Consider the following 13,190-nt stretch of genomic DNA (forward strand, 5'->3'; position numbering starts at 1 on the left):
CCCACCCATGTACACGGAGACGATGCAAACTCCATAAAAAGAGGGATTTGAACCTTTTTGCTTTACGGCGCTTTAAAAACGAACATATCTGAGTTGTAGGTTTTTAAGTGGTTAAAAGAAAAGCTTCATTTCTATAGCGACTTTGTTAACACTGTGATGAGGTTACCTGCTGCTCGAACGTCTTCCAATGAAACCAAAGTTATGTCAAACGTTTTGTGCAGCACAAATTTTCGGTTGTGCCGCTGTCATTTTAAATTCATTGACCAATGTTTCCAGAGGCTGTCTAAGGTCAACCAGCCCCGCCACGTTAACGAAATCAAATGAAACGTGGTGTCAGTGAACTCTGCTACATTTGTGCAGCACAAATTTTTGTTTGTGCAGTTAGAATTTTTAAGTAAAAAAAAAAAACAATGTAGATCTCAGAGGTCACCAGAGGAATTAGCAAAATTACACAAAATGTATTTAAATTATTTGTGCTATGTTTGTGCTGCTTTGTGCATCTAAATTATTTGTAACAAAGTTGATTTGCATGATTTTTTTGAAAGTGTGGTCGGGGAGGAAAAGAGGTCCAGTTGACCTCTGGTTAACTTCTGGTGAACTTTGGAAACATGTATGAATATCTTTTAAATGATAGTGGCACAAACGGAAATTTGTGCCGCAATAACATTTGACACCAAGTTTTTGTAATTTGGAGACGTTCGTGGTCTGGCTGACCCTTGATGACCTCCCAAAAACATTTACTAATGTCTTTGAAATGACAGCGGCACAAACAAAAAAAAAGATTTGGCCGCACAAACGTTTGTCACAAATTTTGCTTTATGTCTTACAGTTTGAGATTCTTCTACAATAATGGTGCATTAACATTGGAGAGACGGTGTAGAAATCAAACAGGCTTTGCTCTCTACCTGTGAGAAGTGTGTTGGTTTGCTGCAGGACGCAGACGTCAAGGCATCAAAATTTCTATTGAATCACAAAATAAATTGCCCTGCATTTGTTTTTCTGTCCTCTAATAATCCGTCTGTTTCATTCGGGTATTTTAAAAAGTTGTTTTAATCTCTCTGATTTCCAGGACAGTCATATATAAAAGGCTGTTTGGGCTTTCCTGATACAAATGTCAACATTTTCGGGGCGTTCTGGTAATTTCGTACATTTTCGACCAATTACATCCATCGCTCGGCCGTTTTGTTTCGCCGGCGTTTATCTGAGCGCGGCACGTTGTACTCTGTTTATCCTGCCCTGAAAGGGGGAGCTGGAAGTAATTACCATCATCCAGGCCTGATGGCTGCGTTCTCTGTTTGCTGCTGCCGCTTGATGTTGCTTTTTCAGCCACAACACAAGCAGAAAACAGAAGGCAGGCGGAGATAAATGGAGAGAGCAGAGATACCGAGGGGAGGGGGCGGCGAGCCAAACGGGAACTGCAGAACAAGAAGATTCGGGCGCAGAATGAATGTTTTTATCCCGATTTATTGGGGATCTTGTTGCCACGGTGAATGTTTTAACACACGCACTCGTTACGGAGCAGATTGGTTACTTCTGGTTCAGCGTTTACATCTCACAGCGATATGAAAGGGTCAAATAAGAACAAGTTGTTGTCGAGCGACGATGATTCCTAAAGCAGATAGGAAGGGAATCAGAATCTGGAGGCAGGAGGCGTCACTCTGATTTGTAGAAACTTCCCTTCAAGAGACTCTAACAAAATGAACTGAAATTAGACAATAAAATTAGTTCCAACACCTTTGGATATGCTGGATTTTATTTATCTAGATTTTCCTGGACACAATCCTCCAAGTTTCATGTGAGCGGATGAAAGAAGTGAAGAACATTTTGGAAGTTTAGGAAACATTTAGAATGAACATTTTGGACTAAGTTTGGATCCCGTTCCATATTTTAAAAGCCCATTTGCTGACCAATACTGAGCAACGTTTGTGTTTAATAACTTCCCTATTTGATTTATTTCAGTTTCTGGAGCAAATTACCACAATACAGATATCCTATTCTAACATAGGACATTAAAATTCTGAACTGTAAGAAGGAGCAATTAATTTCAAATTAGAATTATGTGACTATAGCTTGTAGTTTTTTGGTTGAAATATTGACAACTTTGGACAACAAAACATACTTAATGGGGCAGTACTGCGTATTTTCCAGTCAGTGTATCATTTTACAGCACAATCAACTAACTATGTTACCTTCACTTGTTATAAAAGTGCTACATATATCAAATATGACTCAAAAGAAATTTGACTTGAAATTTGGGCTCTGTCCCTTTAAGAAACTCCTGCTCTTTCTGAAACTCCGCCTTCAGGGAGTCGTCACAGCATGGCTCCTCTATTAACCGCTTAGCAACGTTTTTTTTTACCAGCGTTTCATTGAGAAGCAGCTCCTATGATGAGCTCAGCAGATGCTCAGTTCCACCAGCTCTTTGCTAATTGCTGCTGGCTAGTCTGAAGGAGCTGAGAGGAGGGAGGCCTGCTCTGTGAGGCAGAAGCTCGGAAACTGCAGCCGAATGGTTGCCATGGGAAATTAAAGGATTTCTCAAACATGAAACATGAAAGAATGAAGGCAACACTCCAGGCATGTTTTTGGTGAGGTAATAAAATTATAACATGATGTAAAGCTCAACAAAGTTGATTTTGACGTTTTCGTACGCAGTATGTTTTGAGTGAGAACGACTACAGGCAGGATCTGGGACCTTTCTGCTAATTCCTAACGAAAAGCAGGAATCTGTGGGTGTGACTCCAAAACACATTTTGAAGTTCTGAGAATGAGCTCAGAATCTCAGTCGTACTCTTTATGGTCGTGTGAAGCGCAGGAAGTCCCCTCTTCCTTCAGCCAGTAGCCCATCTGTCCCTGACTCCATGTTTTCCACAGAGCCTAAAGGAGAAAAGGATCGCCCTGATGTACCTCAGACGGACAAACAAAGACCTGCTTGTGTTCATATAAAACCTGGATGCTTCTGTTGGGCGTATTTCACAGCAACACTTCAGTTAGGAGCCAGTCTGTCTCGTTTACGTCCCGGCCGGAGAAGCGTGGACTTACCGAAGCAGAAGAAGAACTCCAGAGAGTGAAACTTTTGTCAATCACAAGAAAACAACTCAAAGAACCCAGAAGGAGAAAACTGCTTCCAGAGCAGGACATTCTCCTCGTCTGCTTCCTTCATCTCCTGCTCCCACCAATAGGATTTTGGAGTTTTTCCCCATAAAGGCGCTGTGCATAAATAGCAACGCTCTGCCCCAAATTATAAAATTGCTTTCCGTTTTTAACCAGGACCCTGAGGAAAGAGAATTAGCCTTGACTCATGGAGTGATGGAAGCTTTTTGATCATTAAGTTGACGCTGGGTCACATGAAAACTAACAAGGCATCAAGCAGCTTAAACTTTCCTCATTGATAAAACATATAGTTAGAGTAGCTTAGGTCCCGCTGCTGTGGGCCGGGCTGAAACGATTAATCGTGATTAATCAGTTGTTGAAGTGCGTCATTCTCAGCTAATTTAATAATCGATAAATCATTAACTGGAATACACAGACTCTAAAAAAATGCAATTTGCTAAAATAACAACCCAGCCAGATCGGTAATTAAGCCACAACTGTTCAAAAATAGATACGTTTTCTATTTAAGATGCCTTCGTCGTCTGTATACATTTTACCAGAACTCCTCCCCCGTCTTTGGTGGCTATGCTAACTAGCCTTAGCATGCATGGCAGGCTGTGTTGTGGCGAACCAGCTGCGTAAATACATGCTGGTCGTGTATTAAAGACGCAGTGTGGGACATTTGCTGACGATTCATGTTACAGGAGTTGATAGGATCTGTTGAGTCTGTCTGTGTTGTGTTATAAACGGATGGAAATGAACTGCTTATAATACGACAGAACTGGATTATGACTAGCCCTCTTGTTGTCGCGCATGCATACAAGTCTTAAAAGTTCTTCCCGAAGACTGGTAGCGGATATAGACAAATTTGGTATCGCATGGTAAAGATTTGTAAAATGATTTAAAATGAATCAAGCCTTCATTGCAGCTGCTTACTCTCACACTAAAAGAAACACATAGAGAACACTTTATTTTTAATTTGTTTTTTTTTTTTTTAGAAAAAACATGGAAATTTCATAGTTTCGAATGTCAAAAAATTTTCGACTTTTGGAATTTTCCCGAGTTTGAAAAGCTGAAAATGTTTGACTAGCATGCAGGTAATTTTAAGGAAATATTTTCTCCCCATAGCGCCGCTCCTGGTTCTTTCTCAGTGTTGTCCAGCCGACTGCCCTGTAAGCACAAACTAAAACAGTTTCTTATAATTCAAACCCATTAGACGTGCATCACTGTGAAACCATGCGGCCTTTAAAATGACGATGCCGACACACACACACACACACACCCACAGCAGAGGGCTGGGCGTAGCAGTTCTCCATCGATTGCTGTTCGTCCATCTTAAATTGCGTTATGACCACACAGTCAACACACCGGCGTTAATTAGCGAACAATCAGAGCATCTGAAGCAAAAATGAGTTGACCTCAGTTTTTCTACAAGCAGTTCCTCCAATTAATCGTCTTAAAACATTTCTCCTGCAGCTTTTCTGCGAACACATAACGAGCAACCGGAGGAAGTTCAATGGAAGAGAGTGCAGCGCCGCAGCGAAGTCGCACATCAATGAAAACCGGCGTGAGTGTGTGTGTGTGAGTGAGTCAGGGAATCCTCTGGGGAATTCATTTTCTTCACACTGAAGGAGCTTTGGAAGCAGAGAAAGAGGAGGAAAAAAATGCTCAGAAATTCACTCGCTTTTACCCGAGATTGTAACAAGCTCTGCAGCGATGTTAGAGTTCCTCTGCACACACACACACACGCCTGCATATCACAGCAGGGTGTGTTACGCCTGGGTTGCATCAGCAGCAGCAGGAGCAGCTCAGTGGTCATGAACAGACTTTTAAATCATCCTGTAGGCTGCATTCATTAAACATTAGGCAGGATCAGTGTGTTGCCCCGCTGCCTGACTTCTTATTTATATAACCTCTTGGTAAACACATTTCTAAATTTTCAAGTTCTTGCACTCAATATAGCTTAAATTAGGAGCTTCAGGTGAGATTTCTGCTCTGTCGCAGCAGTTCTGTGTATTGTTTAGTAGAAATAACAGTTGACTTTATAATTTAACGCCTTGAAATTGGGCCTCTGTCTCTTTAAGAAGCTCCTGCTCTTTCTGAAACTCCGCCTCCAGGAAGTCATCACAACATTCCTATTTATTCATTAAAGCGGCAGTATTATGTGTTTTCCAGTCACATAATGACATTTATAGCACAACCAAGTAACTATGTTACCTTCAGATGTAAAAGAAAAAAAAAAAAAAAAAAAAATATATATATATATATATATATATATATATATATATATATATATATATATATATATATATATATATATACATATAATAAATGACAAAAGAAAATTGACTTCCTGATTGAATACTTTGAAATTGGATCTTTGTCTCTTTCTGAAGCTCCTCTATAGGAAGTCATGGTAACATTGTTCCTCTATTAACCTTTTAGCAGCGTTTTAACCTGCGTTTGACTCAGAAGCAGCTCCTATAATGAGCTTAGCCGATGCTCAGTTCCACCAGGTGTTTGCTAATTGCTTCTGGCTGATGTATCGAGACTAATATCGGTTCTGGCCAATAAATAAAACTTGGGTAATATTAACAAACAATATTTATCTTTATATTGCTGCTGTTTGTTTCTGGAGGGGAAGGAGTGAAGGTTGGTCCTGTGGTCTTTGGTCATGTGACAGTACCTGTGTTTCCATTAACCATAGAAAAGCGAAATCTAACATTTTGAAAATGAATTCAGAAACACGTCAATTTTGGGGAAAAAAAGCTTTGGTGCTAGTATGAGGTGGGATTTTCCCCCCGCCCATATCAGAATTAGTTTATTTTGCAAAACAGCACTTTTTTCACATCCCACGCTCAACAATCGGATGTTACTACTGTCGGAAACCACAAAGAAGAACACAATAGGAAGTAGCAGGACGGTGGTGGTGCACCACCATGTTTTTAATGACTTCTCACGAGAACAAACGTCCTCATGTGTTTTTAATTGCCTCGGTTTAATTTTCAAAATTAGCGCAATATCAACAACTGGCGGAACTACATTTATTTTTAACAGAAACGCAGTTACTGATAGTGATGCAGCGCTGCATTGTGGGACGTTTAACTGAAGCAGTGGTGAAACCAGTGGGGGGGAGGGAGGTCGGGTCATTTATTTTGAAGGTGTTGAAAGGGTAGCAAAATATAGATAAAATATTTACAATATTGGTAAATACTGTAAATATTGGTAAATACGTACTGGCTACATCGGCTATAACAGCGATAGCAATATCGGATATCAATATCGGCCCAAATCTTCCTTTTTTTCAGTCAGAAAAAGCCATTTAAACTTTGAACTTATATAAACCTGCATTCTCTTGTGAAAAGCGTCTTCATACAGCAAAACGTAATAATTGAGAAAGAATGGTAAACGCCCACCTTGCTTTCTCGTGAAAAGATTTTACTGAACACATTCTACCTCGCTCCACTTTTCCTTCCCCTCCCATTCATGCTGCATTCTCTGAAGCAGTTTTTTTTTCTGCATTTTATCCATCCTTTTACAAAGTCCACAGTTTTCTCTGCAGGAAGCAGGCACTGAAAAAGACGCCCGCAGTGTTTTCACAGGTTATTACAAACCCCGGAGCATCTTTTTTTCTTTCTTTCCTTTCCCTCTCCGCAGCACCATTTATTTATTTTTGATCCCGAAATATCTGGCAGAGGAAATGAGGCTCCGCGTTTAGACCTTTGAGTTTACGCTCTGCGACCATCACGTCATCTTTGCTCCATTTTCCCTTGAATGGGGATCTTTTCCACATCCGACTGAAGCCTCAAGCACGTTGGGGAGAAACTAGACTGATGGAAAGAGTGAATTACTAGCTCTTATTTTGATGATCAAACCGACGCCGCAGGTCTGTGTATATTACTGTAATCTCAAATTTTACGTCATTCTCAAAGTAATGCAGCTTTGATGTCCCAGAGTTGAGGTGTTTGTATTCACATTTGATGTACTTGGGTCCAACAACATCCACAATGTGGATTCATAGGCTGAAACTGAATGTGTTATTGAATTTTGGACCTTTATTGAGGAACCAATTCCATCTTTTTGTAGGAGTATATGATGCCAGATGAACCCTTCCCCTGCCTCTGTACTTTGGATTAAAGCTTAAACAAAGACTTTTTTTTTTCAGGACTCTGGTAGCAAAGAGACAAACTGATCATAGCGTCAGCACCAAGGTCATCACAGTAACACATTTAATGTTTACCTGGGACACTAGTAATTATAGGAGCACATCAAATTTTAGAGACGTTGTGGACCTTCAATTATTTGAGTCACTTTAATCTTGTTTTAGTCAGTGGTGGTAAAATCGTCTTGGTGTGTGGTTCATAAACTCAGAGTTGGTTTCTAAAGGTTACCTTAAATCTGAAGTTAGTGAAACAACAGCCCTGTGCCTCCATACAAGTCACTAAATAATACCCGACTCAGAGTCAAGAGCAAGTTGCAAAATTTGTTCTCAGCGAGTTAATATGTTAATGGGTGGAATCTGTGTATCCTAGACTGACAGTAGGGCAAACTCAGGCTGACTAACACACACACGAAAGCAGGGTGGAGCCGTCCGATTTGAGTCCAGCCCTGTGGACTTTATGTCAGAGCCGACCAGTTAACTTAACGTATCCTGAAGTAAACCCAACGTATTGTTTTAATTAAGATTTTATTTATTTACTATAATTTGAGTAAGCCGTGCAACTTCTCCCGTTTTTAGCTTTTGTTTCACATCTTCCAGCTCCGTGTTGCTGTTTGTTGTAAATGCTGGGTGAGTCGAGCGCTAATCATCTGGGACGTGTGATTGATAGGAGCGGAACGGGGCGGAGCTGCACGCGCCTTGTGAGTGTGCTGCGCCTGTTGCAGGCTAAGGAACTTTGTTTATTTATTTCTTCAGGAGATCAAACTGCCTCCTCCTCTAATTAGAGTGTAACAAATAGATTAGCACAGCTTTATTTCGTGCATTCTTGTTTTAGTTTTCTCTGTGCTGCACGTATCGTAAGCTTGTGTGTCACAGAAGCCCGACCCGAATTTTGGCTTGGCTTCGGGCCATAAATCTAAACTTTAGAAAGTCAAACAAATCTTGTTGTCATCTGTTGGTTTTCTCTATTTTGACACTTTTACATCAGACCAGAATGTTGCAAGTGTTAAAGCTTTCCCTCTGCAGCCGTTACGCTAACGGAGCTTTGGAGCTATGACTGGATCCGGGTGAAATCAAAGCAACAACAACAAAAAAAACCCCATTAAGAATTCTGAAAAAACTTTACCTTAAAAGTCTTCAATGTCATTTATGGTGTCTTCGGCACACACACCAAGTTTAACATTAAAGGCAACAGAAGCGAAATGCACCAAATCTGGACAGAGATGTACTGTCAAAAGGACAACCTGAAAGAACAAAAGTCTTCATAGTTCACACAAATAAATATCTGAAGCTGACAGATCAGTGCCGTTGTCAGCTGTCCGGTATTAAAAAGGAGAAGTGCCCCAACGTCTGATGATGGCTCTACAGGAGATGAAGAGATGAGTGTAACTTTAGAAAACATCAGAACCTGCCACTGGATCGCCACCGAAGGTTTCCGTGAATGTTTAAAAGATGAACAAGCACCTTTCCAGTCGACTCCAAGTCCTGGTTTAACAGTGCTGCCGACTTCAATCTCCTGGATATCCAGCAAAAAAATTGGCAAAAGTACTCAGTGTCTTTACAACAAGGGAGCAAAACGGTTTGCACTCATCAGTTAAACAAAATGAGGTCTGGTATGAAATCTCTACAGGGTCAACTTTGGTATACAGGTTTTCCTATCCATGTTTCTGTGGGTGGCGTTCCTGCTGGCAGGCTTCCTGGTTCCTGGCTGTCAAAGGGAAGAGAGCCAGGAAGTCTTCCTCAAGACTTGTGTTTAATCGTCAAAGGTAGTTGTGTCCCTTTGGGGTTCACCGCATCTTTACGAGGGATCACAAATCCACTCGAACTTCCTGAAGGACTACCCTTCGGCTTTAAACGTTCGCCTAGTCCAAGAGTTCCGGCGCCCCATCGAGTATCGATCGACGTTCACCGCACTTCCACAGGCGTGGGCACCCGCGCGCGAGCCAGCGACTTGTCGCTGGCGTCTGCGGCGTGCGCGCTCTCCCCGCGTCACGCCGAGCCGAGGCTGTCGAAGCCGCAGAACTTCCATCGTTTCTCCAAGGTCGCCCCGACGCCACTCAGCTCCTGCCGGAACATGCTGGGCAGACGCACCATGAGGCGCTCCAGCTCCCCGGCAGACACCTGGCAGAGGTCAGCAGAAGAGACGCTGTGAGGACATGTTGGTTTTTGAGAAGCAAAGCCATGATCTGTTTAACACTCAGTGCTGAATAATCAACCGAGGTTCTTTTGCTTGTTTCTGTTGGTTAGTTACGACAGCTAAAACATCCTCAGAGTCGTAGCCAAGCTGACATTTTACCCTTAATAATCGGATCTTAGATGCAACCTAAACTTGCGCAAACCTCACTCCAAATTTAAATTATATCATCGTTTCCACCCTTTTGTAAACTGAAAATTCCATGTATCTTGTCCAGCAATCAAAAATTTTTAACATCTTTAGATCAAAACTACTGTGAAAGTACTTAAACTGTAATTACATATCATTCTACAATCAATATCTTATGTTTTTTATAACAAGAGAACATTTCTTCGTGTTATTTTCAACTAGGAAGTTTAATGTGTTAACATCCGTTAACTAATCACATCAATTTTAACACGTTTAAAAATGTCAATAGAAATGTTTACTGACTCTATCGCAGGGAAGCAAAAAGCAGCGCGGCGTCGATACCTTTGAGTCCAGCCGCTGAATGTACGACCAGAGATACTCAAGGTTGGCCCCGAATGGATGGACATGGAGGAAGGTGGAGATAATGCCTGCGGAAAGAAAGGAAGAAAACAAAAAAAAACCACTGTATGTAACAGCAGGGCATTAGGGAATGTTCAAAGTGTGGCTCGAGGGCCATTTGGGATCCTTTGACTGATTTTGAGTGGCCTCCAGCTGCAGGCACAAGGCTCCCGTCTGCCCTCGCCTTATGTTGCTCATTGTCTCTTTTCGTTGTTCTTTGGATGGGCTGTAGTGAAAGTGACGTCATTGTGCTTCTGCACAATGACAATAAAGACAATAAAGAAGATGAAGACTTCTTATTACAAATTGGTGTTAAATTGTTTCTGAAATAATTTTCTTACAATAGAAAATATTAAGAAAACAAAAAGTATGCAAGTCTTTTCATTGCCAGGCTTTTGTAACACGCAGAGGCTTTTACTGAAAAGCCGACTTTGCTGCACTCAAATTAGCATCGACCCAATTGGTTAGACTTGGCTGAACATAGCCAGCGTTTTTCATAGACAGCGATCCAAATCTTGTCCTTGTGACTGAAAACGAACCCTTTCATGGATGAATTATGACGCTTTATGTCAGGAGGTTTTTTTTTTCCCAAAGTGCTTTTGATTTTCTTAAAGCATAAAAAATTCCTTTTCTAGGATTTTTTTCTCAGTGATCAGTTGTAAATTTCTCCAAATACAAAGTTGTTATTTGGAAAACACATCCGTAGTATTGTTCTCTAGGAATTACTCGACGTCACAATACTTTTTTACCTGCAGGAGTTTTCTACAGCAGACTGAGGGACTGCTTTACTGTCTGTCTGCCATATTGGATTTAGCAAAACATTTCTTGCACTTGCAGTGGATGGAAAGTAGTTGATAGTGTATTCTATGATGCACTAGTGACCACATCAGTGGTCTGTGTGCATTTCTAACATAAAAGTCCACATGAAACACAAGTAAATATGTTTTAGATAGCTGTCCACTGCAGTGACTGCTATGCATGAAAGAGTTAATTTGTTCAAACAGGCCCCAAAAGGAAATCGAAACCACACGTGTTTCTTAAACACACCGACAATTTTGGCCCACGTGCCCCTGCACCAGCGTGGATCGCGATTAGCGTTGTAAAATTGTTTCAAAGACAAAATGTACCATCAGTATTTAACTTAACCAGCAGAGAAAAAGAGAAAAAGTGAGAGAGCAATAGGGGAACAACAGAGAAGGAAGGCTGAGCCAGACTGGATATTAGATGTAAAGTTTCCGGCCAGTCTGCATCGTCATGAAGGGCTGCGCTGTACACAAAGCGTGGCTGCCGTGAAATATGCTGGCCAGAGCAGAACCAGCTCTCAAGCTGATTACCTCTGAGAGGTCCTGCAGAAGAAAGCAGTCATGCAGAGGGATGGGGGGAAGGGAAGAGGAGGACCAGGCGGGTTAGGAAATAGAGTGGCATATCCCTGGAGGATTCTGCAAGCCCAATATTTATTTCCTTGATTTATGTGGCAAGACTCTGGCAATTACAGGCAGTGGCCCTAATTCAATTCCTTCCACCAGAAGGAATTGAGCAACGCATGGAACAGCTCGCATGGAACAACGCCACCGGAGGAGAACTGAAGGGTGAGGGGCAGAGGGGCGGGGCGTTTCGTCTCCTGAAAGCAGAGTTTTATTTCTACGACGTCACAGAAAAGAGACCAGCTGCTAGCTGAGGGGAGGATGGACAGGTGGCCGGTTCTGTTGCGTTCCAAATAAATTAGTCATTCAAATGTGGCCAAGAAAACTATTTCATGAACCACCAAGAAAGGGTGTGTGACAGCAGCTGTGTTTCCATAACAAATTTGTTGATATCCCGTTAATGTCAAAAACACAATTTCGAAATTGGGGTGTTTCCATTTAATTAGAGATTCAATTAAAATCGCACGCCGATAAGTTTGTTCACGCGACAAGTCGTCAAAAAACGTCGTCCTCCTACCCACTTCCTGTCGTCGTCTTCTTTGTGGTTTCCATCAGTAACAACATCTGGTTGTTCTCCATGTGACCCGTGTGATGCGAAGAAAAAACAAATTCTGTTACAGTTTTGCAAAATGTGCTAATTTTGATGCAGCTGGGGCAAATAAACCCCCCCTCATCCTAGCACACATAGGTTTTACTGAAAAATGTGAGTTGCCGTGTTGCCATTAAGCAAATTTATTTTCGTAATTCCAATTTGCGCAATTACATGCTCAAAGGAAATGGCCCTCATGTTTGCAACATTGAAAATAACTGCGAAACCGTGAGCTATAGATGTGGCATGTAACAGTTAGCTAATAGAAACACTATTTAGTGTCATGCTAAGCCATGTCGACGCTCTGTCTGCACTGAGGAATATTCGCTCACCTTAGGATACCAAACGCTCTGAGCGGGTCCAACCACTGGTAGCCTAACATGCTTTCTGATTAATTCTTTGACCAGTTATGGGTATTAGATTGTCCATAATTTTTAGAAATTAGTTTTTAGGTTGTCAATGAAGGGCTTTTGGTCAAAAAAATGAATTTTGATCAATTTGTAAAAGCAAAAAAAGGGTAAAGCACCCAAGGTGGTAAATACATTTTATAGGAGCTGACTATTGGGAAAGTACAATGTGATTCTTAATGGATAAAAGTGTTGTTGTGTGTTTACCCTGGAACCATAAAGTGAAAGACAGAGCAGCCATAAGACCTCAGAAAACTGTGCTTCATAAATGAAATAGGTCATGTCACCTTACTTAAAAAAAAACATTCACACAAAGTCCTGTGTTTTGATTGTTTGCATTAAAAAAAATGCAGCTTACGTTTTGTATTTTCCATCCTCCTCCTCTGCCTACAGGCAGGGCAGCCTTGGACGAAGACAGAAAGCCGGGCCTCCTCTTTTCTCATGTCTGTATCTTTTTTTTTCCCTCTGCCGCTAAGAGAGATAAATGTGCTGGCGCTGTTTCTCCTCGGCGCTTATTTATTTTTGCTGTGGACACAGCAGCCCAAATACACATTGCTCGGTTTCATTTAATAGCAGCCGCACTGCTTGTGGAACACGAGGGCTTTTAAATGACTAAAGAAAACAGAGGCGTCTGAAACAAATCCGGTCCAGATAGCGTGTCCGTGTGCTAACGGCTGCTGGTGGAGTTCAGGTGGGACGGTTCAGACACCTTCCATCTTTTATGTTTTAGGTGCTGTCGTGTTGTAAACTCACAGTTATATTACTGATGTCTCCATACGATGCGGCTCAGCCAACATTC

General features: G+C 41.5%; 1 protein-coding gene across 2 annotated transcripts in view; it reads right to left on the reverse strand.

Moving 5' to 3' along the window:
• Window positions 1-8,376: 8,376 nt before the first annotated feature.
• LOC102224519 (ecto-NOX disulfide-thiol exchanger 1) overlaps window positions 8,377-13,190 on the reverse strand; it is a 98,441-nt gene continuing 93,627 nt past the window's right edge. For both annotated transcript variants that reach the window (XM_014473419.2, XM_023336777.1), the window contains exons 14-15: window positions 9,915-10,000; window positions 8,377-9,370 (exon numbers count right to left, since the gene is read on the reverse strand). In XM_014473419.2, coding sequence (XP_014328905.1) covers window positions 9,239-9,370; window positions 9,915-10,000 — 218 coding nt within the window. In that variant the 3' untranslated portion in view covers window positions 8,377-9,238. The remainder of the gene's footprint in view (window positions 9,371-9,914; window positions 10,001-13,190) is intronic.

The sequence above is a fragment of the Xiphophorus maculatus genome, chromosome 7 (assembly GCF_002775205.1).
Source record: "Xiphophorus maculatus strain JP 163 A chromosome 7, X_maculatus-5.0-male, whole genome shotgun sequence".
In the NCBI taxonomy this organism is placed as follows: domain Eukaryota; kingdom Metazoa; phylum Chordata; class Actinopteri; order Cyprinodontiformes; family Poeciliidae; genus Xiphophorus; species Xiphophorus maculatus.